The 27,046-nt window shown below is 38.6% G+C and overlaps 1 protein-coding gene across 2 annotated transcripts in view; it reads left to right on the top strand.

Annotated features, from left to right (window-relative positions):
- Window positions 1-2,264: 2,264 nt before the first annotated feature.
- Window positions 2,265-27,046, top strand: part of NADK2 (NAD kinase 2, mitochondrial) — a 45,692-nt gene continuing 20,910 nt past the window's right edge. For both annotated transcript variants that reach the window (XM_059916233.1, XM_059916232.1), the window contains exons 1-6: window positions 2,265-2,676; window positions 17,398-17,486; window positions 18,378-18,466; window positions 19,337-19,418; window positions 24,162-24,245; window positions 26,048-26,184. In XM_059916233.1, coding sequence (XP_059772216.1) covers window positions 2,374-2,676; window positions 17,398-17,486; window positions 18,378-18,466; window positions 19,337-19,418; window positions 24,162-24,245; window positions 26,048-26,184 — 784 coding nt within the window. In that variant the 5' untranslated portion in view covers window positions 2,265-2,373. The remainder of the gene's footprint in view (window positions 2,677-17,397; window positions 17,487-18,377; window positions 18,467-19,336; window positions 19,419-24,161; window positions 24,246-26,047; window positions 26,185-27,046) is intronic.

Here is a 27,046-nt window from a genome sequence, read left to right as displayed (position 1 = left end):
AGGCAGCAGGGATGTTGATCAATGATGAACCAACTACTCTTTCAAGAATCTTAGCTGTAAAGGGAAAACAAGCAATATATAAAAGCTAGGGCATAAAAGGTTTCTTTGTTTGTTTGTCTGTTTTTAATTTAAAGATGTCATAGACATGAGCATGTTTAAACAGTGAGGAGGAAAAGTCCAATAGAGAGGGATAATTAAAGGTATATTAAAGGTGATAACCTGACAGAGTAATATTTCTGAGCAGGTGGAAGGAGATGGGATCCCAAAATAACAATGGACAAAGAGATATACCAAATGAGAAGATGTCAGTGTAGACAAGTTTGTAGCTGGAAACGGGGGAGATCCAAAAATTTGAGTACTTATCTGTGAAATGGGAAGAAAAGGGGTCTGAAATTTTGCATATGCATAACAAAACTCATAGACTTTGATCCAGAACAGGTTTTCTAAATTCATTTTTTCTGTCAAATGGATCAACTGACATTCTCCTAGTCACCAAACTTCAAAGCTCAGTGTCATCTGTGACTTCTCCCTTTTCTTCCTTCCTAGTATCTAAGGAATTATAAAGTGTTGAACTAGTAAGACTAGAAAGGACCTTGAAGATGTTCAAGGTTACAAATGAGTAACTCACATCCCACAGAAGTTAAGAGGTGCGCTTTAGGGTGCACTACGAGTCACTATTAGCAGCTGCTGTGAGGCAAAGTTCCTGGCCAGAAGGGGTCAGTGACCTACTAAAAGCAAACATCTATCAGACTGCACTGTGTATTTCCCAGTCTAATACACTACCTGGCACGTAGAAAGGACTCAGTAAATATTCAGTGAACCCAATAGTGGATGCTGGCGTTGGTGGCTAGCTGAAAAGTAAAAGTCACAGATTTGGAATCAATTTGGGCTTGGCAGAACCTTGGAATCACTCTAGTTCAACTCCCTCACTTTATAGATGAGGAATCTGAGGCCCAGAAAGATGAAGCAACCTGCCCAAAGTCCAAAAGCTAGTTACTGATAGTGCTAGGACTACAAAGAAGCAAAGAGAGTGCCAAAGCAAAAGGATCTAAAGAGCAGTAGGGATAAACACAAGGCTGTGCACTGCCATTTGATTCTCCTCTTGTAACAGGAGCATTTTCTTCCATTTCCATACTTTTACTCTAGCTTCGATCCAAGTGTAACTATTCCAAGAGCGCCCAAGTCTCCCTTCCTCCTCTTGCCTCCCAATTTGTTCCACATTCGAAAGCCAGATCAGTAGTCATCAAACATTGCTCTCAGGACTCATTTCTTTCCAGTTAAAAGCCTTCAAAAGGCTAACCAGTGCCTACAGGATAAGGTCCAAATTATTAACATTCTTAACCCTTCACTCTTTTCCTATCTACTTTTTCAACCATATCTTCCCATCTAGAAATTTTCCACTTCGCCAGACTCGTCTATCCATCATCCTCTAACTTTCTCAAAGGCTAACACCTCCCCTCCGCCCCAATAGTTTTTTGGAGGTTAGCAGGAGCTGTACCACCTGCGCAGTCCCACAGGGTACCATGCTTAAATGAGCCCGGTGCTCGGCTTACTGCTCTCTATCCCTCTTGCAATTCTTAGCAATTTCTGAACAAGGGACTCTGCGTTTTCATTTTGCACTAGGCCCCGCAAATTGTGCAGCTGGTCCTGAGTCCGTCTCCTCAATCCCTGGCCCAGGGCTGGACATATCAGCCATCCAATACGCTGGTGGCTGAATGAACGAACAAAGGGTCTAGTCTTATGTGCAATAATGAAAGAGTCTAGTCTTATGTGCAATAACGAAAAAAAGAACTGACCCCGAGCAAGAAGCTGCAACCTCACGCACGTTCCCGCCAAGCCCTTAAAACCGCACTCGCAAGCCCGGCGCAGCCTCAGACCGGTTCCATCTGGGTTCAGCTCCATAACCAAATAGAATTCCGGCCCTTCCCCCGGCCGCAGCCAATCCCTGAAGCTCCTCGGCCCCCGAAACCGCTGCGGGCTCTGATTGGCTGGCAGGGGTGGCCTGGGGGAGGGTGGAGACCGCGGGGGGAAAGGGGTGGAGCTGGAGGTCGGTCCCAGGGCGGGGAAGCGGCTACTGCGCAGGCGTCGATGGAAAAGGCTTCCCAAACAAACACAACCCACCACCTGGAAGCCTCCAGCTTTTCCCCGCCCACCTTTCCCTCTCGAGGGCTCTCCCGACTCCCAATCGCCCGGCTTTCCCCGCCCCCGTCAACGTCTGGGCACGTCCCCTTCGCGGCGCCGGCCACGCACGGCTGTGCACTTAACCTCTGCCCGCCCGGCTGGAACGTAGAGGCCGGGGCGGTGCGAGCGGCGCGCACTGCTGGCGGCTGGAAGCGGAGGCGGGAGCCCGGGCCTGCAGCCGCTGCCGGGCTGATGATGACTTGTTACCGAGGCTTCCTGCTGGGCAGCTGTCGTCGCGTGGCTGGCGGCCGGGCAGCGGCGCTGAGGGGGCCAGGGGCGGGAGGCCCCGCCGCGCGGCCGCGGCTTGGCGGTGACGGCGGCGGCCGGCGGCACCTGGGGCAGGGGCAGCTGCGCGAGCTGGCGGGCTGTGGCAGCCGCCCCGACGGCGGCTTCCGCCCGTCCCGGGTGGTGGTGGTGGCCAAAACCACCCGGTACGAGTTCGAGCAGCAGCGGTACCGTTACGCGGAGCTCTCTGAGGAGGACCTGAAGCAGTTGGTGGGTCCCCGCCCTTGTGCCTCGGCCCGGCGCTGGTTCGCTCACTGGCTCGGCCGTGACTTTGGCGGGGGGCGCGTTATGGGAATCGCTCCGCAGGCCGCCCCTGGGGAAAGGGAGCCCCTGGGCGCCGCTGTGGGCAGCGGAAAAGAGGCTGTGGTACCGCAGACACACCCCCTTTTACTGGGCAGGACTGCCAGGCCTGGGCACGCCGGGAGCCCATCTGCTTGAGCCTTTTCCGCGCTGGAACGTGGTTCTCAGACAAGGTTCCAGGAGATTGTTTCAAAAGCTCACGTGTCTCCAGTGCTGGGCAGAGCAGCGGGGAAAATTTGAATGTATGTTGTTAAGTAGAAAGGTCCAGACAAAAGGCAGGTAAACACGGTAATTATGAAATACAGCGTCTAGGTCGATATAATATTAGTAGTGCCTCCACAACAGACTATATTTGGTATAGATATTTACTGATATCTTTGCCAAGTATATAAATACACCTAAGGGGGGGAAAAAAGACCCTGAATCTTATTTGCCTTCACTCTTATTTTTGGAACTTCTGATCCCGTGTCCCCACCCACTTTAAGGAAAGGAGGGTGATGATGCTACCATGAGCAATGTGTCCAGAAAAATCTCCACTGGAAATCTCTAATTGTTGACACTGCACCAAAAGGCTTTGGAATAAATTGCCTTTAACCATAATCCTGTAGAATTCTGTGCAAGAGTAGACAGCCTGTTCTAAACCTCTGGTTCGTAATCATCAGCAGTCTTTTGGTAATATTTTGTGGAGGTATCAAAATGAAATTGTAAATCATCCTTGTTTAAGTACTGACCGTTTTCAGCATTTAATTTCTTGACTGTTTAATGAGTTAATTGAGGAGGGCCCCTGTATTCATCGGGTGGCCATGCTAGGTGCAGATTTCTCTCCTTTTCCCTAAGTGTTTGAAGGTAGCAATTTATAGAAGACATTTGCATCATTTAAAGAGTAAATCAGCAAACAGTTGGAGCAGGAGGTCGGAGTAGTTGAGTTTGTGTTAGGGAGTGAAGTTGAGGGTGAGGCAGGGAATAAAAATGTCTCAAGCAAGCGTTTCAGGGAATTGGTGATTTGGGAAAGAGGTGTGCCATATGGATTGTACTCCTAATTTTGCAGATCTGCTTTTTAGAAGTTGTCAAATGCCATATACCCATAAATATGTTCTTCATACAATTTTATGGAAGCCTCTCACGACAAGTAAAAATAGTACACTTGACTGGCATGTTCAGCGTGTGGGATTGGGGGTCAGGAGCTTGGAGCCAGGCCCAGGTTCTCTGTGGTTAACTTCCTCTACTTCTTTTTAACTTCCGTGGGCCTCCTTGGTGACAACGATACTTTTTGTGTTGTGCTGTCGTTTTCAAAGTGCTTTCATCTAGTTCAGTGTGTGAAATACTAGGATTGGACTAGGTAGCCTCCAAGGCCCTTTCTGGTATTTTAAAACTGAAGAATTTTTACAAGGCCTCGAGAATATGAGTGGCATCTGAATTAGATTAATTCTTGGACCTCTGAACTAGATTGACACTAATCAAAACTTTTTAAATGTAAGGCAAATCAAGTCTTTAAAAATCGAACTACCTAGTACACCCACTTTGAGTATCTGAAGAGAAATCTGTAATAGGTAAATATTTGCCTATTGCTAAGTATGCTGTTTGGAGTAAGAAAACCTTTGAAGTAAAACTTCTGGACTGTAGGACACAGTTTTGAGATAGTTGTTGTTGCTATCATTTCAATTAAATTTTATTGGATTTGTTTCTTACTGATGTGAGTTTTATCATTTATGTTAAGGCCAGTATTCAGAATGGCATAGTATTAGGTGGAGCCCGGAGCAGAGATCAGGAACAGACCAAATAATACTAGGCTGTGTGAAGTTGTTCTAAAATGGGATTCTGTAATAGGAATGATAAGATGATTAATACTGTTTGCTGTTTTCCTGGGGTAAAAGATACTAAGGTATATGAATCATGTGAATTGGGTATAAAAGAAAGTGGCCAAGTGCTTACTTGAGTCTTCTGGCACCGTGGCTGGCTGTGTCTGTGGTGTCCTGGTAAGTTTTGTATCAGAGGATTCTCTTTTGTTGTGGTGGTGGTAATTGTTTTGTGGCAAAATAGATCTCTATTAGGTTACTTGTTAAAATGCAAATGGAAGAAGAGGGTTGGAGTGCCAGTATAATTTCATACCCTGAAGCCTTGTGGTTCTCTAACTTTGTAGAAACTTAAACAATTAGAGGAAATACTTCTTAGCTGATAAAGCATGTACAGACTGGGTCGAAGTTTGGCTTTCATTTGCTCTTTCATATTGGTTTTACATTGGTTTATTTTTAATTCTTGCATTTCCCTTCCCCCTAACCGATTAGTGACTTTTCTTGTGAATAGAGGATTTCTAATCAGTGATTTTACATCTACTGGCTCAAGACTTTGCAAGGGCTAATTGAACTATTATTACAGTTTACTTGCATCATAAGCGATGTAGCTGTTGGTGGATGTGGAGCTTATATTAACAGGGTTGATGACACTCACAGACTAGCCCTTTAGGTGAATCAAAGCTGATTGGAAAGGGTTTTGACATCATAAACATGCCTTATTGGCCAAAGAATGTTTCATTTCAAAGTATTTTAATACATACCAAATAAGAAATGAGCAGTTTCCACCCTTCTCTGCCCCCACTCCAAGTCTTACAACCCCAGAAGCAACCCCCTTTAATGGTTTCCATTTTTAGTTTTTTTAAATAAATTAGTTTCCTAATGGGATAGAATAATTTCATTTAGTCGTCCCTCTATTATTGGCTTACATTCTTACTAGTGATTGTCTTCTTAGCAGATTTGGGAGTTGCTGTGCCTTGGATTTTGTTTCCCTTACTCAGTTTCCTGAAAACACTGGTGTAGCTTAGGTTGTAGTTCTTGGGTAGATAATATTTTTGCCACATGTGCAATGAGTGTAGTGTATGCAATATGAGTATTTATCAAATTAACATGATCTGGAGTACTGCCAGAGAGCCTTCTAACAGAGCCTCACTCCTTTCAAATCTTCCAGACACAGGAACCAGAATGGTCTATCCAAAGTGAACATCTGGCCCCTTTACTCCTCTGCTTAGAACCCCTCAGAAGCTCCGTATAACCTATAGAGTCACCCAGGGAATTCGTTAGAATGCAGGTACCTGAACCTTATTCTCATCCCCCTCAATATAAAGATTCAGTTTGTGGAGAACTCCCAGACTCTGCCTCTCTGAACCATACCCTTCAGGTTGCTGATGCTTTGTCCAGGGCTTTGCATTTTTAACAAGCTCTCCATGTTTGCAAGTGGTCCCCAGATCAGACTTCGAGAAACAGTATTGTAGGTGAACCTTTATTATCCTTAGTGTGCTAAAACAAGGCCTTTCATGAATTTACTCCTGTCCACCTGTTGAGCTTCATTTCTAATCAGTTCTTGTCTAGAACTTCATTTTCCATTGATTTCAAACTGCTTTAATTTCCATTAGATGTTGTGCTTATTTAATTACTTATGGATCAGTAGCACATTAAAATGGTTCAAAATGTGAACGATACGGAAGAGTATGCAATGAAAAGTCTTTTTCTTATTCCTGTCACCGGGCACTCAGTTTTTGTCCCTGGAAGTAACCAATGTTAATCAATTTCTTGTGTTTCCTTCCAGAAATAATATATACATTCAAATCAACAGGGTGAAATATTCTTTTTCTTTATCCCATCCCTTTTTACTCAATGATAACATATTATTTAAGCTATTCTGCACCTTGTTCTTTTTTTAATAGTATGTATATAGTACTTATTGTGTGCAGATGCTTTAGTTTATTAAAATACACTGTGTAATGAATAATATTTGTGTTAATGAATCAAACTCTAAAATACTTAAAAGTGGACTTGCTGAGTCAGGAAGTATGTGGATTTGAAATTTTAATAGGTATTGCCAAATTGCTTCCCTTAGAGGCTGTGCCAGTATATACCTTCACCAGCAATATATGAAGGTGCTTGTTTTTTCATAAACAGTTTAGCATATTTTGGGGTCTTTGCCAACCTGGTAGGTGAAAAATGGTATTTCAGGGTAGTTTGATTTGCATCCATCACTGTCTTTACCTTTGTAGCCCCTTTTGCTCTGAATGCTCCTCCATCCTTTAGCCAATTCCTGTTCTTGCTTTGAGGTGAAGCTTACACATTACTCTCACAGGAAGCCGTCCTTGGTAACCTTGCTGGGCCTCTCTCTGGCCACCAAGCTTATGTTAGGTATTCTTCACTGTATTTTCATAATATATATGTTTTTGAGCTTTCCATTTTAGTATATTATCTGTGGTTATTTTCTTCTCTGGAGTTGAGGACAAGGACTGTATCTTACTCATCATCCTCTCTGCCTTTCCATCCCCACTAGGTAAAGGTGGTGAAATGTTGCTGAATTTAAAAAAAACATTTTTAGTTCTTTTCACCCTGAGGCTGCCAGTCCAGGGCCTTATTTCCGGCTGTCATGCTTCCAAAAGATGTTAGTTGCTAAAAACTTAAGGTAGAGATTACTGATGTGAGTGCCCTGAAAGAGGTTTCATGGTTAAATATGTTTGATAAACATGAGCCTAAACAAAAGATGATTTTTATTTGACCATGAAATTTTTTTTGGGGGGGGGGTGCCTAAAATGTTTTTAATTCTGTGGAACACAACTTGGAAAATAGAGGCTTAAGTATACTCCCGTAAATATTTGCAGTTAAATAGGAGACTCATAAAGATGTAAAAGGATTAAATATCACAGTAGCTGGAATTCACCGTTAACAGAATCATTGACCAATATGTTTTAGAGCCCTGATTTTCAACCTACCCTATGTATCAGGCTTACCTGGGGGAGCCTGTAGCCAGCCATGAAGTTGTAAATAACATAATTTTTTTTACTGTGATCAGTTTTTCTGTATTTTTAATTATATGACTTAAGCTCTAAGTTAAGATATTATGCACATTAATATCTTCTCAGCTAGTAAAGTATAAGTTGACTTTATTTTAATATTGTTTTGTGTCTTTAAAAAGTTACATCAGTAATATATTCTTTAGAATGTATTTTTTAGAAATTTTCTTTTCTTACTCACTATTGGTTTTGAAATTTATCTATGTTGATATATGTTAATTCATTTTAATTGCTGTATAGTATTCCATTGTTTGGATAATTAGGTTGTTTCCAGTTTTTCCACTATTTAAAAAAAATGCTGCAATTAAAAATACAAATAATTTTTCCATAAGCATTGAATAACTCCCTGATTCCCACTGTTCTCATGAGCACTTGGTAGACTTTAACATTTTTGCCAATGTGATGAGAGTGAAATTGTATCTTTTAATTTTAAGATACTTAAAGAATAAGGAAGAATTTATAGGTGAAGGGGAGAGAACAGTACTAGTAAGACAGTGGGAAAGGTCATCTTTTTGCCAGTAAAAAGAACTCAAACATTGGTGACTTTAATTCACAGTCAGAAAAATCTTACATCATGATGTACTCATATTTGAAATAGAAGATAACATGAAGCAGTTTACCCTTGTTACATGTAGTATAGTTTATTTTCTCTTTAATAATAATGCTGGTTGTGATCACTAGGTTGGTATGGTACCCATTCTAAGGGCAATTTGAAAATCATTGCTCAAGAGGAAGTATTATTGAGGCTAAACAGGTAAGTGGGCTTTATAAAGTTGTTAAATGCCATGGTTTTATCTCCTAGTGGTTTTCAGTCTTACCACAACCCTTGCTCAGCCCTACTCTCTTCCCCACAGGAGTGGAGGGATGGGTCAGCTTTTCTGAGACGTCACCATTCTGGGACTAGTATGAAAGCAGGCTTCTGGTGGGAGTGGTTAGATGACGAGGGGAATAGGAAATACTTTTTAAGGAAGAAACTCATTTAGAAATTCCAGAGGCAAGCTATTGCATGAGACCAGATAAGAGTTGATGTTGCCCAGAACTCAAGCAGTGGCAGCATGAATGTAAAGGACAGATTGGAGAAACAGTTTACAGGTATAATTATGGGACTTCACCATTGGCTGGCTGTGGAGATTGAGTGTGAAGGGAGAATTAAAGGTGACACCTGGGGTTTACTTTGTTGACTAGGTAAATGGAAGTATTATTGACTGTTATATGGGATTAAGAAAAGCAAATTAGAAAGGGGAATATATAATCAGATTTAGATGGTTTTGGGGAGAGGTACTTGATCTACCTGTGGGTGAATATAAAGGTAGGCATTTGAAAATTTGAGCCTGTAGCTCAAGAAACAAGCTTGCCCTAACAGTTTAATTTCATAGGTACTGGTGTATACTTGGTAGATCAAGTCCCTAGAGTGGGGAGATAACGAAAATGAAGTGGGAACGAATAAGCAAGCCAAGGAAGGTAACTTGAGCAATCCCAACATATACGGGAGTAGGTAAACAGAATTAAGGGGAGTGCAGAAGTAGGAATAAAACAGTGGGGAAAGTAAAGGTGGGAGTCTGAGATAAAGAATAAATGGAATAGAAATGATCCAAGATAAATACCAAATATAGCTGAAGAAATATTCAGGGTTCCCTGCACCTGGCCTGATCATACTAGGTAAGTAGTTTACTCTAGCTGTCAATTAGGTACCACTGATCCTTTTAAGGCAATTTTGAATGGTGCTTGGTGTACCATTTAGTTAAGTGTGTTCTTCTAAGAGTGCTTAAATTATGCCTAGTGAGTTTACATACCAAACTGTCATTGTCTCACAAGTTGGTGAGACTGTGTGTTAAATTTATGTGTTAAATTTAAAAAGACATATTTTCTTCCCTTACTGGAGTACAAAATAGTAATGCTCATCTGACTAGTAAAACAAGTTTAAAAAATTTGTATTTGTAATAGATTCAGTTTTGGTCAAGTAAAAATGTCTGTGATACTTTAATAAAAGTGTTTGGACCGTTTAGAAAATAGCATGACTATCACCTCTGACCTTAAGGTGTGGTGAATTTCTGTCCCTTCAGAACCCTCTTTTTTTTCCTTTCATGCTGTGTTGTGTTTTAACCTCCGAGCCGCATGGGGAGAAGTGATCTTGGCTTTTGGAGATATTATAAGAAAATTCTATTGCTAATACTGAGTGTGTCTGTCTGTAGAGCTTTTAGATTCACACTGCTTTTTCCAAGTATCCTAGTGAATAATCATAAAAAAAAGTTTTTTTTGTGTGTGTGTTTTTTTTAATGCCGATAGGAACTAACAAGCTTTTGGGGAAAAAAAGGAAGAAAATATTAAGAACTTTGTTACTAATACCTAAGGTGTAGCATTGCAGAATTGAGATTGTATTCTAAATTTCAGTAATTTCTCTAATCTCTTAATTGTAAGACATTTTACAGAGAATTCACGTGTTCTTGTTTTTGTCTGATTGAAGTATGTTTTTAAATCTTTGAAGTGTTGTTATTTTCTGAGGGGGTAGCTAGAAATTCTTACTAGCCTTTGAATATTAAAAAAAAAAACTTAAAAAAAAATATGAGCCAGTTGAATAGTGATTTAAGACTTTCTAATTGATGCTTTTTATTAGTGATTTTTAAAAATGCCTTATCTCTTAGCTGCCTAGTTAGCCAGTACATGTTAATGCAGCTTACTAGCCCAACCAGCTAGATTGTTTATGAAAATAATTAATGAAAGAACTTGTATTCTCTAAATAAATGTATCGAGCATGAGTTGTTAAAGAATTAGTTCACAAGAAGAAATGTGAGTGGGAATAAGAATTTATGAAGTGACATTTCTGCTCCGATATTAAGTATTGTAATGCTAAGTGAACTTTGTCTTTAGATTTGGAACTTCAGTGTTGCTAGCAAAACATATTAAAATCATGGAAAACTTAGTTTTCTATTAGTTCTCTATAATTTTTCCCCCGCAAATTCAGACCTCCTTCACCATGTCAAACTGAAGTTTCATAAAACTCAGCTGCTGAGTAATCTTAATTTTCTGGAGTTTTCTGAGAGCTAGGAAGTAAGCACCAAAGCTCCTGAACCACCAGATTAGAATTAATAGTACCGATATGCAGGATTTATGTTCTTTATTCCTGGGTACATGTTCTATATTGTCCAAGCCAAAAATGGGAACATAAGGTAAAAATCTGGACAGTGAATTGAACTCTGAAGGCCAGTTACCCTTAAGTTTTATTTATAGCAGGTTAGAAGCAGTAAATTTGATGAAAATATTTTAATAGACTTTTCTACCTTTGAATGAGTTCTCACTGTCTGAGTTTTCAGTGCTGCATTTAATGCATTTGATTGAGCTCAGCTAATGTTTACCTGAACACAGTAGTAGGCACTCACATATCTGAATGAATAAATTTAATTTTTTAGATCTTAATTTCTAGCTATTCAGTGTTTACTCGTGAAATGGCTTCATGAGAGGTAATTATTGTAAAAAAATATTATAGTGTGGTAACTAATCTGCTAGAAAATCAGGGGCTTGATGTTGAGCAGGTTAGTTTGAGATGCCTGTTAGATATCCAGAGAAAGATGTCAGAGACGCAGTTGGGTACCTTCACCTGGAGCCCTAAAGATAGGCCAGGATTAGAGATTGCAATTAGGAGTCATCAGCATCAGCATACAAGATCTCTTTTAAAGCCTTGAAACTAGAGGTCGCCAGGGAGAGAGCAGAGAAGAAAATCACTGCGATCCATATTTACTGAAAGGTGTTTAGTGCAGTTTTAGTTAATCTGTGGTTGGGTAATGGAAGTAATAATCTGAATATTAATGCCATGTTCATCCATATTTAGAAATGATACTCTTAGGATAGTTTTTCAACCCTGATTTTCATTGATTTGTTGATCAAAGTAAATGAACGATATCTAATTATTACCTTGCTTGCTGCTTTCCTTTAGAGAAAATATTCTTAACATTGGTTTGCTCTGTCTAAATATAATGAGGTTTATATCTAGGCATTAAACTGTTGTACAAGCTGTCTCATTTATTATATGTGAGTTAACATCTGTGGATTAATTTTTTTTTTCTGTGTGTGGAATTCAGTTTATTTTTTTTTCCCTTTAAAAAATTTTTATTGACGTATAGTTGATTTACAGTGTTGTGTTAGTTTCAGGTGTACAGCTAAGTGATTCAGTTTTATATATATATATATACACACACGCACATATATTTATATACATATATATATATATAAATCGTTTTTAGATTCTTTTCCATTATAGGTTATTACAAGATATTTTGAGTATAGTTCCCAGTGCTGTACAGTAGGTCCTTGTTGGTTATCTATTTTAGATATAGTATTGTGTATATTTTAATTCCAACCTCCTAATTTATCCCTCCCCATGCCTTTCCCCTTTGGTAACTATAAGCTTGTCTTCTATGTCTGTGAGTCTGTTTCCATTTTGTAAATAAGTTCACTTGTATCATTTTTATTTTAGATTCCACATATAAGTGATATCATATATTTGTCTTTGTCTGACTTAGTTCACTTAGTATGATAATCTCTAGGTCCATCCATGTTGCTGCAAATGGCATTATTTCATTCTTTTTTCTGGCTGAGTAATCTTCCACTGTGTATATATGTGCCACATCTTCCTTATCCATTCATCTGTTGATGGACACTTAGGTTGCTTCCATGTCTTGGCTACTGTGGATAGTGCTGCTGTGAACATTGGGGTGCATTTGTCTTTTCAAATTGTAGTTTTCTCTGGATATATGTCCAGGAGTGGGATTGCTGGTTCATATGATAACTCTATTTTTAGTTTTTTAAGGAACCTCCATACCGTTCTCTATAGTGGCTGCACCAATTTATGTTCCCACCAACAGTGTAGGAGGATTCCCTTTTCTTCACACCCTCTCCAGCATTTATTATTTGTAGATGGACTGATTTTCAAATAGCCAAATGTGTCCTCAGCTCCTCTTCTGAAAAACATATGTTTCCCTGTAGATTATAGAGTGAGGACAACACTATTTTAAAAGTCTTAACCCATTATTCATAAACAAGATTGGGAAGGTAGGTATCAAAATATTAACACTAATTATCCCAAGGTAATAAGATTATATGTAGTTTTAACTTTTTATGAATGTATCTTCCATGTTGTATTGTTTTTATAACCTTTTTAAAAAGAAAAATACATATTATTAAAAATACTATCTAAAAATTGGTTTTACTTTATAATTCGGTAAGTAATGATTTAAAACAAAAGAATATATTTAAGATTGTATTTTGGACAGGTACTTGAAAAACAGATTTTGTATCATAAAGAGGCAAGGCGTAAGGGAATTTGGAAAAGGAAAGAAAACATGCTTTTTTTTTCCTTCCAGTTTTATTGAGATGTAATTAATACACAGCACTGAATAAGTTTAAGGTGTACAGCATAATGATTTGACATACATACATCATGAAATGATTATCACAGTAAGTTTAGTGAACATCTGTCATCTCATATAAACATAAAATTAAGGAAATAGAAAATTTTTTTTTCTTGTGATGAGACCTCTTAGGATTTGCTCTCTTAACTTTCATATATAACATAGAGCAGTGCTAATTATAATTACCATGTTGTTCATTACATCTCTAATACTTATTTATCTTAAAACTTTGTACCTTTTGATTGCCTTCATCCAACTCCACGTCCCTCCATCCCCTGCTTCTAGTAACCACAAATCTTACCTCTTTTTCTATGAGTGAGTTTGTTTTTGAAGTATAATTGATCTACAACGCTATGTTAGTTCCTGTTACAGAACATAGTGATTGGTATTTCTGTACATTTCAAAATGGTCACCACATGATCGTTTCATACCTGTGACCCATTTATTTTGCAACTGTAAGTTTGTACCTATTAATCTCCCTCACCTATTCTTTCCTTCCCCCACCCCTCTCCCCTCTGGCAATCACCTGTTTGTTCTCTGTATCTATAACTGTTTCTGTTTTGTTATGTTTGTTCTTTTTTTTTTTTTTTTTGATACCGCATGTAAGTAAAATCATATAGTATTTGTCTTTCTCTGTCTGACTTAATTGGGTTAGCATAATAATACCCTCTAGGTTCATCCATGCTGTCGCAAATGGCAAGATTTCATTCTTTTTTTTTTTTCAAGGCTGGGTAGTATTCCATTGTGTATATATAGGCAGCATAGATATGGGCCTTATTTTTGTATCCATTCAGCCACTCTGTGTCTTTTGATTGGAGCATTTAGTCCATTTACATTTAAAATAATTATGGATAGGTGTGTACTTACTGCCATTTTGTTAATTTTGGGGGGTTATTTTGTAGTTCTTTTTTATTCCTTCTTTTCCTTTGTGATTTGATGACTGTCTTTAGTATTATCTTTGGATTCCTTTCCTGTTTGTGCATGTGAATCTATTGTTGATTTTTGGTTTGTGTTTACTGTGAGGTTTATATCTTGCAGTCTATATATACGTGTGCCTATTTTAAGTTCAAACTCATTTTTGCTCCTTCCTCTCATGTTTACTGTTGGGCATCATGTTTTACATCTTTTTGCATATCTCTTACCTACTTATCGTGGATATAGATGATTTTACTATTTTTGTCTTTTAACCTTTTTACTAGCTTTGTACGTGGTTGATTTACTACTTTTACTGTATATTTGCTTTTACCAATGAGCTTTTTCCTTTTGTAATTTTCATATTTCTAGTTGTGGCCTTTTTTTCCTCCTCTGCTTTGAGAAGTCCCTTTAACATTTGTTGTAAAACTGTCTTAGAGGTGCTGGATTCTTTTAGCTTTTGCTTGTCTGTAAAACTTTTGATCTCTCCATCAAATCTGAATGAAAGCCCTCCTGTGTAGAGTATTTTTGGTTGTGGGTTTTCCCTTTCTTAACTTTAAATATATCATGCCACTCCCTTCTGGCCCACAGAGTATCTGCTGAAAAGTCAGCTGATAGCCTTATGGGAGTTCCCTTGTTCGTAACTTGTTGTTTTTCCTTTGCTGCTTTTAATATTCTCTCTTTATCTTTAATTTTTGCCATTTTAATTACAGTGTGTCTTGGTGTGGTCCTCTTTGGGTTAATCCTGTTTGGGACTCTCTGTGCTTCCTGGACCTGGATGTCTGTCCTTTCCCATGTTAGGGAAGTTTTCAGCTGTTATGTCTACAAATATGTTCTCTGCCCCTTTCTCTCTCTTTTCCTTCTGGGACCCGTATAATGTGAATGTTAGTATGCTTGATGTTGTCCCAGAGGTCTCTTAAACTATCCTCATTTCTTTTTATTTTTATTTTTCCCTTTTTCTGTTCAGCTTCAGTGATTTCCACTACTATATCTTTCATCTTTCTGATCCATTCCTTTATGTCATCTAATATAATGTTGATTCCTTCTAGTGTATTTTTCATTTCAGTTATTGTGTTCTTCTCTGTTCGGTTCATCTTTATATTTTCTAACTCTTTGTTAAAAACTTCTAACTTCTCACCCTTTTCATTTCATCTTCTCCAGAGTTCTTTGAACAACTTTATGATCATTACCTTGATCTCTTTATCAGGTTTAGATTGCCTATCTCCACTTCACTTAGTTCTTCTGGGGTTTTATCTTGTTCATTTATTCGGTACGTATTCCTCTGTTGCTTCGTTGTTCCTAATTTGCTGCTTTTATTTCTATGTATTTGGTAGGTTGGTTATGTTTTTCCAACCTGGGAGAAGCAGCCTTTTTTAGAAGATGTCCTTTGCATGCCAGCAGCACACTCTGCTCTGGTCACCAGACCTGTGTGCTCTAGGGGTGCCTCCTGTGATGGGCTAACTACTGTGGGTGGTCTGGAAGGCGTGGCTGGCCCCAGGTCTGGTTGGTTGTCAGGCCCTGCCTTGCGTGGTGGCTGCCAGCTGCTGTTGGGTGGGGCTGGGTCACGAGGCTGCTGGCTGTGGGGCCCTGGGGCTCCTTGCGTTGGTGGGCAGAGCTGGGTTCTCGAGTAGGTGGTTACGGGGCCAGGGGCCCCGGGTCTAGTCTCGGCCTGCCGATGGGTAGGGCTGGTTCTCGACATGACTGGCTGTGGGGTTGGGGGTGTCTCAAAGCTGGTAGGAGGGGCCGGATCCTGGGGCAGTTGGTTGAGAGGCCCAAGGTGCCCCAGAGCTGGTGTTGGCGCACTGGTGGGTGGGGCTGGGGTCAAGAGGATCCCCAGGCTGGTGCCTTCCCACTGGTGGGTGAGGCCAGGTCCTGGGGTTAGTGCCATCCCACTGGTGGATGCAGGCGGTCCTGGAGTCTCTGGCTGCAGGGCCCTGGAGGTCTTGGAGTCGGTATTTCAGCCCACCGGTGGCCAGGCCCAGGGCCCAGGGGGTCCTGGGACTGGTGCCTACCCACTGGTGGGTGAGGCTGGCCCCCAGACTGTTGCAGCCCCACTGGTGGGCAGAGCCGGGTCCTGGGGTCTCTGGTTGCAGGGCCCCGGGGGTCCCAGGGCTAGTGTGAGCATACTGGTGTGTGGGCTGGGTCTTGGGGTGTCTGTGGCCTCGGGGTTTTAAGGCAGCAGACCTGTGGGTTCACATCCTGGCAGTAAAAAGCTAGAAGGAGGATTCCAAAATGGTGCTTGCCGTCACCAGCATCCTCGTGGTAGAACGAGCTTCCCAAAATGACTGTCACCAGTCTGTGTCCCCAGGGTGAGCTCTAGTTGCCTCTTGTCTCTTCAGGAGCCTCTCCAGGATCAGCAGATGGGTCTGACCCAGGCTTTTTTCAAATTACTGCTTCTGCCCTGGGTCCTGGAGCGTGTGAGATTTTGTGTGTGCCCTTTAGGAGTGGAGTCTCTATTCCCCAAAGCCCCGGCTCTCCTGAAAGTAAGCCCTGCTGGCCTTCAAAGCCAAATGTTCTGGGGACTCGTCTTCCCAATGCAGAGCCACTGGGCTGGAGAGCCAGTGTGGGGCTCCAACCCCTTGCTCCTTGGGAGGAACCTCCGCAATTGTAAATTATTTCCCCCCGTTTGTGGGTTGCCCACCCAGGGGTATGGGTATTGACTATACTGCATCTCTGAACCTCTTACCTGTCTCGTTGTGGTTCTCTTTTATATCTTCAGTTGTAGATAATCTTTTCTGCTAGTCTTCTGGTTTTTTTCTTGAATAGTTTCTCTGTAAGTAGTTGTAATTTTGTTGTATGCGGAAAATAACATGCTTTTTAATTCTAGCATTCACTCTAGTGGACATATTTCCTACTTGATGATTAAATGGATGTTTCTAAACTTCTCTCTCAACATTTTACTTTATGGATTATTTAGAAGACAGGTACTTTAAAAGAATATTAATGATAAGATAGTGACATTATAAAATATTCTAAATGACTAGGAAAAATAATCCTTGAAGGCTGTATGTCTTTATATCTAAAAGTTATCCATTCTCAAGCAGCTAACAAGCCATTTGTTTGGATTGTGTAAATTCCAAATAGAGTTCATAAATCTGAATACAAGAGAGCTGAAAATCCAAGTAGAACAAAGGTCATCTAACTGCCTTCTAAAATACTAGTTCATCTATGGTCTTCAGTAGCCATGTGCAGTATGTTAAAAATCCATTCAGGAAAAAAAAGCACTCAAGCTATAAAACATGAGAGTTTTGAGATCCCGTTGACCACGTGATTCAGGAAACTTACTGCTGTATTTGATATTAAAACCAAGTTATGATTTTCTGGAACCAGACTTTCTAATTAAGTTTATACGTGTAGGTTTCACAGATAGTCATTAAAATGTATCTTCAAAAAAAAAAACCCATTCTGTTTTATATAGGGCTTTTTAAAGAAATATAATATGTAATATATATTATGTAATAAGGCAAAACTTGTTTTATTTTGCTATAGCTTGCATTGAAAGGCTCTAGCTACAGTGGACTGCTTGAACGACATCATATTCACACCAAAAATGTAGAGCACATTCTTGATAGTTTACGGTAAGTCTGTGGGATCAGACATCCCATCTTGAGTGGGACTTGCAATTTTTATTTTTACTAGCAGCTAATACTTAGATTTTTAGTAAAGATGGCCATTATAGAATCATTTTAAGAAAATTATATCATGGCTAATGGACCTGATATTATAGTGTTTTTAAGGAAATTTTTATTGTACTCTGAAAATTTCACAGATTTTCAGTTATTATTTGGTCTGCCCAAGAAGTGCCTTTTCTACAAAGAGTTAATTTTGTACACAGCAGGCTTCAACTGTAGTGCAGTGTTTTATTTCTTAAACAGAATAGTGGATTATGTAGGTGTTCATTATAATAGTCTTTGTCTAAAAATTATAAGTACAGAAACTTCAGTTAATTAGGGGCTAAATGAGTCAGCAGATAAGTTTCTGTGTATGCAAGAGAATCAGTGTGAGAACACGCAAATTAGAAAATATTTTAATCACTTTCAGTGTCTGGCACTCAATATTTGTTGAATTTAAAATAACAGCTATTCACTTTTATAATTTAAAAAATTGTCTCTTGAGGTGTTAGTCTTCTAGGCCGTTTTGTATTAATGAATTTTAGTATCAGAAAGAGTAGAGAAAAGGAAATGCAGTTGTAACTAATCAATATTGCTATTCGTCAAGGACTTTAAGAGATGTTTTTAAAGCACATGGCGATTTGGGATAGTTTATTCATATGTTTCCTATAGTTAATAGTTAATTGGTTGTTGTGGTTAAGTGAAAATGAAGCTGACCTTACAAAGCTAAACATAAATTTGTTTATAAAACAAACTTGTTTATTTATTTTAAATCTCTATTGTAATAATTTGCCCTCAAAAAACATACTCCTTTATGTTAGTGGAAATTTTATACACGCTTTACTTTTTTTATCTTAGGAATGAGGGGATTGAGGTTCGTCTCGTAAAGAGGAGAGAATATGATGAAGAAACTGTTCGATGGGCAGATGCTGTCATAGCTGCAGGAGGTAATAGTTTTGCAGAGGTAAAGGTGCTGGAATATGGAAATGCTCTTTAATAATCATATTGCCAAATACCCTGTGGTCTAGCTGTGATGAAGCTTTCAGAGTCCTACCATAAGACAAATTTTTGGATTTTTAAGATCAAGTTTTAAAAGATGTGCTTTATACAACATTTTATTTTTCTAGTGAACGATGTTACTGTGAGGTTCTGTGCATGTATTTCTGTGTGTATATTTAAAGTGTGTATTTAACTTAAGTATGATTCAAAGGATTATTTATAACTATTTTGGTTTAGTTATGGCAGTCTTTAAAAAAAAGTTGAGTTTAAGAATTTAATGAGATTAGATAAATTCCATCCCTCTTTGGCCCCAATATACTTACACTTACACTTGTTTTTTCCTGAGCTTTATTATTATGTTAGTGACTAAACCTTTACATTTTTTTTGGAGAGAAAAATCCAAAGCTGGACACTTTTGTTGGATGTATTCTCATCAAAATAATTTATGAATTGGGACTGATGTTATGCGAGAGGGAAAGAGGATTGGTTAATAGAAGTGATAGGGTTAGAATAACGGTTCCCAGTTGGAGGCTACTGCTGGCATCCAGTGGGTGGCCAGGGATACTGCTCACCACCCTACAAAGTTCAGGACAGCCCTCACAGCAAAGAATTATCTGGCCTGAAGTGTCCATCTTGCCACTGTTGAGAAATTCTGGATTAGAGTGGGAGAGATAATACAGAGGGATAGTGGGTAGAAAGGAGTAGACTGTGGCAGCCAACAGGATGGGGTACGGGTGGGATTATTAAAAGAACTAGTGTTCAAAATGTTGTTAAAAACTAGTTTTGTAACAAGTCTGGTTATGTCTTATGTCCTTTAGGTGATGGCACAATGCTTTTGGCAGCAAGTAAAGTCTTGGACAGACTTAAACCAGTTATTGGAGTAAACACTGACCCAGAACGGTAAGGAGAAACTTTTTTGTGCTTTGCTTTGCATAGTACCTATTTATGATAAATCTTAAATTTGGAAGCTCCTTATCCTATTGGTACAGGGTGTTTTCTATGGTGCATGCTGTGTAAGTGGAAACATCACCGTTCCTGGCTATCGTGAATGTTAGAACCATGTTCCAAAATCATTTCAGTGATGAAATTTAGGCATGTAGAATTGATCTCTACCTTTAGTAGATTTCTCTTCTTTGTCGTTATTTTCAAGGACATTGCTCTCTTCTTTAGCTTAGGCATGAGAAATATACGCATTTAGCTGGCATTGGTGGCAGAAAATTATGATATGGGATGGACAAGTTCTCACATTTGACTTCCCGGGTAGTTTGGGAGTAATATCTGTGGGATAATAGACTTGAGCCCTTGACCCGGGTGAGTACTGGTGACTTCGGTGTTGCTGGATGGCTGAGTTAATGATGTCCCATCTTCTGCCCTTCCTTCTGGCTCTCATCTACATTCCTGAATATGCCTCCACTGATTTCCTGGGTGACTTCGTTGACTTAATAAATAGACCAAACCCTATTATCACTTTTTTTTCCTTTCCTAAGCTTCACTGACATTTATCCTCATTCTGTTCCAGCCACCCACAGCCATGATCATACTTGGACTTTGTCATCACCTAGAATTTCCCCACCTCTCAAATCACTCTGACCATAGCTGCCTACCTTAATAGCAGTCCTACTTCCTCAATTCTAGTAAATCTGCCCTTTGACTTTCAGTGTGTTGATCCCCTCTATTTTTTTTTCTTAATTCTCCCTTACTTCATTCACTTTCCTGACAAATTTCTTAAATATTTTGTACCATTATGTTTCTGCTCAATCATGGGTGAGTCTTTTCTACTCCTGTCTGTGCTGTCTCCAGAATAACTGATTAACATCTGTCGTTTTAACTTAGATGCTGGTGACTCCAGAATCTGTATATCCAACACTGATCTTGCTTCTACTCTTACACTATAGTCTCTTCTCCCCACTGCAGCCACAGTGATTGTTTTATAAAAGTTTGATACATTATGTGACCTCTGCTCAAAGTCTTACTGTGGTTCCCCATCAAACTCAGAATAAAATCTAATTTTTACTATGACTGGGGTGACCAACTCATCCTCATCCTGGTTTGCTTCGGACTTTCTCAGTTTAACACCGACAGTCCTATGTCCTGGGAAAATTGTAAGTCTCAGGCAAACTGGGACAGTTGGTCCCCTTCACTGTGACATTCAGGACTCTACATTATCTGGCCCCTGACTATTCTGTGTCCTTATGTCCTATCATTTTCCCTTTCTTCATGCTATTCTAGCCATACTGGCCTCCACTTGCATGTATCCGGTGGCATTAAAAATGTAACATGTCTACAGATGAACTTATCTCCTTCCCCCCACCCATACTTGATAAATGGAATCATAATGGGTGCTGAAGCTGTGATGACCCATCCCTCACCGCCTTCCCTCACTCCCTTCGTCGTATTGGTCTGGGGATTTAGTTCTAAGTTTTAGAGATCTTACCTTTGAGTCCATCTCTTGCCCTCCTCACTGTATTTAAGCATAGCTTTATAGTTTGGGGTTTAAATTACTGTAGTAACTTCCAGTCTTGCTCTTTCCAACCCATTCTTTATACTTTGCCTTAATAGTCTTTCCAAAGTACAAATTTGATTGTATCCACTCCTTAAAGTCTTTCAGGGTTTCCTTATGACCTTCAGGTTATATTGCAAATTCCGTAGCATAGTATATGTGATCTTTCACCATCTGTTGCCTATCTGCTTTTCTAGTTTCATCTATCCTCATTTACCTGTAGGCACTATACATTCTTCAGCTTAAAAAAAAGACTGATGCCTCTCTAGGAACATTCTAGGATCCTTCCTAAAGTCTGTTCTTTGGGGTTTTTTTAATTGTATTTTTTTCACAGTTTTATTGAGATATAATTGACATAAAGCACTGTATAAGTTTAAGGTGTACAGCATAATGACTTGACTTACATGTGTTGTGAAATGATTACCACAATAAGTTTAGTTAACATCTGTCAACTCATAGCTGGAAAAAAAAAAAAAAAAAGGAGGGGAAAGTTTTTTTTCCTTATGATGAGAACTCTTAGGATCTACTCTTTTAATAACTTTCAAATGTACCGTACACCAGTGTTAACTATAGCCATCATGTGGTACATTACATCCCCAGTACTTACTTATCTTATAGATGGAAGTTTATACCTTTTGACCACCTTCATTCAGTCCCCTCTCCCCTAACCTCTGAAGGTTGTTCTTAAGTGCAGTGTAATGTATGAGCATCCTAATGTCATGATTGAAGGCTCACATATGGGAGTTTTTGCTCTGGTGAGGAGCTTTGTTGATATCAAGAAAGAGTTTGAAAGCGTAAGTGAAAGAGTTCTCCAGATGTCCATGTGCTTTTCATGCCTTTGTTTGTGCTTTTGCCTAGTGTGCCCTTACGACACTTACTCAATTGTGTAGTTCTTTTTCATTCAAGACTGGTACCTCTCCTGGGCTCTGACTATGATTCCTTGTACAGAGAGCACTTATCTCTTCATATTATTTTCTGCTTGATTGTTTGTCTCTTCCATGAGACTATAAATTCCTTGAGTATAGGACTTAATTTCTCTATTGCTAGCATTTTAATTGCCTTTAGTATTTGTGCACGTGTATTTTAGAACTTTGCAATGACATATTTTTACATCATTAAAGTAAGAGATTCTTTAGTGATCATATTTTATACAGTTTGTTGAAATATATTTTCCTTTAAAAGCTGGCTTAATACTCATTAGCCTGTGGGGATTTTGAAACTGGTAAGCAACAGGTGTTGCTTCTCTAATTTCTGCCTAAAATGATGTGTTCTAGAAGTCCTCTGGTTTTTCTTTTTGCCTCCAGGCAGAAATGAATTAAGCACCTGGCTTGTTCCATAATTCAGGTTGCCTAAATTCTTTTTCTTAAGCACTGAGGTGTCTCACAATCCTTAAATAAGCCCAGAAGTTAATGTTCAACTTAAGTTTCTTCTTTGCTGTAGTAGTTGTCAAATGCAGCATAACAAATCATCCCAAAACTTAGAGGCTTAAAACAATAATAATCATTTATTATCTCTCATGGTTTCTGTGTGCCAGGAATCCAGGAAGAGCTTGGCCGGGTGGTTTTAACTTGTGATCTTTCATGAGGTTATAGTCAGATGTCAGCTGGGGCTGCAGGCATCCGAAGGTTTGACTTGGGGTGGAGGATCTACTTCTAAGATGGCTCACTTGTGGACTCATCTAAGTTAAATATACAATTTCGGTTTTCTCTTTTGTATTCTGTACTCACTCTACTGACCCCTGTAAATAATTATGACATTTAAATGCTTAATGATCAAAATGGGATGGAGGGCATGTGATAGCCAACCTCCAAGGTAGCCTCTTAGTATTTACACCTTTATGTGGTTCCCTTCCCACTTCTGTATTCAATCAGGGCCGGCCTGTGGGACCAATAGAATATGGAATAACGTGTGTGAATTCCAAGGCTAGGTCATAAATGGTATTGCAACTTCTGTATTGGTCTCTTGGATTGCTCATTCTGGAGTAAGTCGGCCACCGTGATGTGAGGATACCAGAGCCGCCCTGTGGGGAGGCTCACGTGGAGAGACTTGAGGCCTCTTGCCAACAGCTAGCACCAGTGAGTAAGCCACAATGAAAGTGAATCCTCCAGGTCAGGTCTAGATTCTTCTCTCTAGAGTGTTTTAGACCTGCAGTTGACCTCCATAGGTATTCTATCAAATGTTGATTATCTTTTATAATCTTAGCACTGTAGAGAAGTATTGCAGTAAATATAAAAATTTTAAAAATTTAGTCCCCTGCCTAAGTTTCTTAACCACAATGTTGACCCTCTCAGATAAATTGATTAGTCACAACTTTGTAAAAGCCTTTTTCTCTGCTCTTCACATTTATGTTAATTTACAGTTATTATTAAGGGTTTGTTTTGCCAGGCCTACTCTCAACATTTCCTTCAAGATTGAAGCATCATATAAATGATGATGATTGAACTTTCTGGACACCTTTCCTCACATTAGGTGCCATATCCTCTCATCTTCCTGTATCAACCTATAGGCAATCTTAACACTTTGTAATTTGCAATTTTAAAAAAAATTTGTCTTCCACGTAAAGCTGTTAACTCCTTGAAGGAGCTCATCCTTATATATTTTTTGAATAAATGAAGGGTTACATTAGATTAAGCTGTGAGTTCTCTTTTGGTTAAGAGAACATCTTAAATACATTTAAAAGGGATTTATGGTTCAAAAAACTTTCACATAAATAGTTTGATTCCTCAGAATAACCTTTTAGATTAGTGGTTTTATGGCCCTTTTAGAGATGAGGAAGCTGATGCTAAAGTGACTTGCCCAAAGTTATAGTTAAATAATTTAAAGGTAAGATGCAAATACCACTATAACATTAGATAATTTTACAGGGAAATCAATCAGTGGTAAATTCGCTGTTATTTTTAGTTTTACTGTAATGTGGAAACTTAAGTTGTATTATGGCATTAAACCTGGATTTAAAGTACTATTTCTATTTGGTCTTTTTTTTGTTCTTGTTGAAAGTATAGACAATTTGTGGCAAAATGAATTATAGAAGTAGAAATTCAAAAAATTTCATATCTGATTTTTGTAGTTCAGTGATACCTTTTGAATTAAGTACTTTTTTTTCTTCTTCCCTTTACACCACGCAAATTCCTTTTAAAATAAAGGTCTGAGGGTCATTTATGTCTTCCTGTTCGATACACGCATTCCTTCCCAGAAGCCTTACAGAAGTTCTACCGTGGTGAGTTCAGGTAGGAATTTCTTACTATTGCTCTATCATTATCTTATTAAGATAATATTATTATTATTATTATATAATTATATTATTATTGTGTGCCATTAAAAATGCTGTTAAACAGAACAAATTAGATAATATTTGGATTAGTCCATAGTTGTAACAGTAGCCATAAAAAATAATACATTAGCTGAGTCACAACCACATCTAACTTCCCTTTTTCCAGCCCGACTGGAACTGTATGGAGAAACCCTGCCAAGTGCCACTTGGCCTGTAATGTAATTGCAATTAGAGGTTTTTCTCCTTCAGTGAGATAGAGGCCATTTCTCTACTTTAACCTCGTTACATGTTTTTAGCAGTTTGGTAGAAAGATGATTAAAACTGTTGGTGAAAAATTAAATGTTCAAATTCTCTGAGATTTTATTTTTTTTATCCTCATCTCCCGTCCAGAATGACTGAGGGTTAGATTTACTCTAACCATGCTGAGATTCCTGGTATCTCTGTCTTACATGTTAGGTATTTCTTAAGCAGTGGAGATGTTTTTTCATATTTCTTTCACTTAATTTGTTCAGTGGTCAGACTGCCCTGAAAAGAGAAGGGTGGAAGGAGGAGCTGAGTTGAGGTTGGCCGATTAATTAGAGAGAGCCAAGTTGGACTACTTTTCTTTCCCTGACTTAGCCTAGATTTTATAGTTTGAGAAAACTTTTTTTCTCTAGGTATTTGTGAAATTGTATTAAATCTTCTTGACTTCTGGAATCATTTTTTAAAAATTTATTTATTTTATTTATCTTTGGCTGTGTTGGGTCTTCATTGCTGCGCGCGGGCTTTCTCTAGTTGCAGCGAGCGGGGGCTACTCTTCGTTGCGGTGCGTGGGCTTCTCATTGCGGTGGCTTCTCTTGTTGCGGAGCACGGCCTTTAGGCGTGCGGGCTTCAGTAGTTGCAGCATGCAGGCTCAGTAGTTGTGACACGCGGTCTCTAGAGCACAGGCTCAGTAGTTGCAGCGCACAGGCTTAGTTGCTCCACGGCATGAGGAATATTCCTGGACCAGGGCTCGAACCCGTGTCCCCTGCATTGGCAGGCGGATTCTTAACCACTGCACCACCAGGGAAGTCCCTGGAATCATTTTTTTTAGTAACGATTCCAGTTTCTAGTCATTTCAGAAGTTTAGCACCTTCACAAATGACTAATATACTCCAAGTAGGAGTATATTTTTGTATACTTACCTAGTAGAATCTGTCCCATTGGCTTTTTCATATGTTAGTTTTTGATTTTGAAATTAAACCTGATTCTTGTTTTCTTTACTTTTACCAAAAAGTCATTTAAGTTTTAGGTGTAATCTTAAGTGTTATAATATTTGTTATTGATCTCTTATTGTAAAAAACAGAAAAACATTATTACAGAATTTCAAGGAAGGGATTTTTTTTATCTAATCTGACCACCTTAACATAATAGTGTTTTAATTTCAGAATGCTTTCTTTTTTATATATGTGTTATACTTTTTGATGAGCAAAACACAACTATTAGCTAAGTATATAGGATTTAATGAATACTTGATAAAGAGTTTGACTTTAATTCAAGTTATTTGGGAGGTTTTATACAAATACATTAGATATTTCCATTACAGTAGAAAAGAGAAATAAACATCTAAATCTGTCTTTGATCAGGAATCTGTGGGTTTTAGGTGTTTCTGGTATAATAAATTCATGGAATAACTAGTTTTTCAATATGAATTTTTTAATTTGGAGAAATTATAATGTCTAATCCTTTGTTTAATTTATTCTATTTTAATATAATTTGCTTTTCCTTCACTCTTCTAAGATGGTTGTGGAGGCAGCGAATCAGGTTATACCTTGAAGGGACTGGCATCAACCCTGTTCCTGTGGACCTTCACGAACAGCAGCTAAGTTTGAATCAGCATAGTAGAGCCTTCAACATTGAGAGAGTTCATGACGAAAGTAGGTAGATTGGGAATTAAGTGTGTTTGGGGCAATATGTAATTTATAGTTCCTTTGATCTCTAATTCCTAGAAGTAATAATTTATAATTAACTTATTTGGGGATTTCGGTGCCACTGACAACACTTAAGGAAGTGCAGTGAACTACTTGAGTTGTAAAATTTATTATGATTAGATTCTGAAATAACAAATATAGCATATTTCCATGTGAAATTTTTTCTAGGGTGGGTTTGAAAACTCACTGATTAGGGAAGGACTATAAAATGTCCAAGAGGATAGTTAATACTTAGGGAAAGATTCTTGGCCTTAATCTTTGAAATGTCAGAAAGAAAAAAGTGGTAGAAAGAAAATGAACTAATCTGTGGAAGATTTCATAATAATTATACATTTATATATTTACATTTAATTATATTTCCCATGGTTCTAGTTATTGATTAGAATCTTTTTGTTAGGAAATTTTCGCATCCCAGCTTTAAGATTTGCATTTCAAATACTTGTGTAAGATGCTAAGAGAATATTAGCATAATGTGATATGCAGGTTTTTTGTTGTGTTAAGATGAATGCTCAGTTTTGAGCTAATTTGTGGATTATAATTTAGCGATATTTTCCCACTTTTTCCAGTAACTGTAAGACTTATGATGCAAGAAGATCCCAAGAGATATCCTAAATGTCTGTGGACTGTATAAAAGGATATTTTTTCCTCCTGCATTTCATTTCTTGGCTAAACTTATCAGCAAAAGCTATCTTTACATATCTGCTTTCTGTCTTTGTTTCTGTCTTTTCATGGTATCTTGATGTTTACTTATGTTTATTTTTTTTTCAGAGTTTTTCATGGTGATTTATAGCTTTATAGGTTAACATGT

This window comes from Balaenoptera ricei, chromosome 3 (assembly GCF_028023285.1).
Source record: "Balaenoptera ricei isolate mBalRic1 chromosome 3, mBalRic1.hap2, whole genome shotgun sequence".
Taxonomy (NCBI): Eukaryota; Metazoa; Chordata; class Mammalia; order Artiodactyla; family Balaenopteridae; genus Balaenoptera; species Balaenoptera ricei.
The sequence above is the reverse complement of the archived record's forward strand: the minus strand, read 5'-3'. Positions and strand labels throughout refer to the sequence as shown.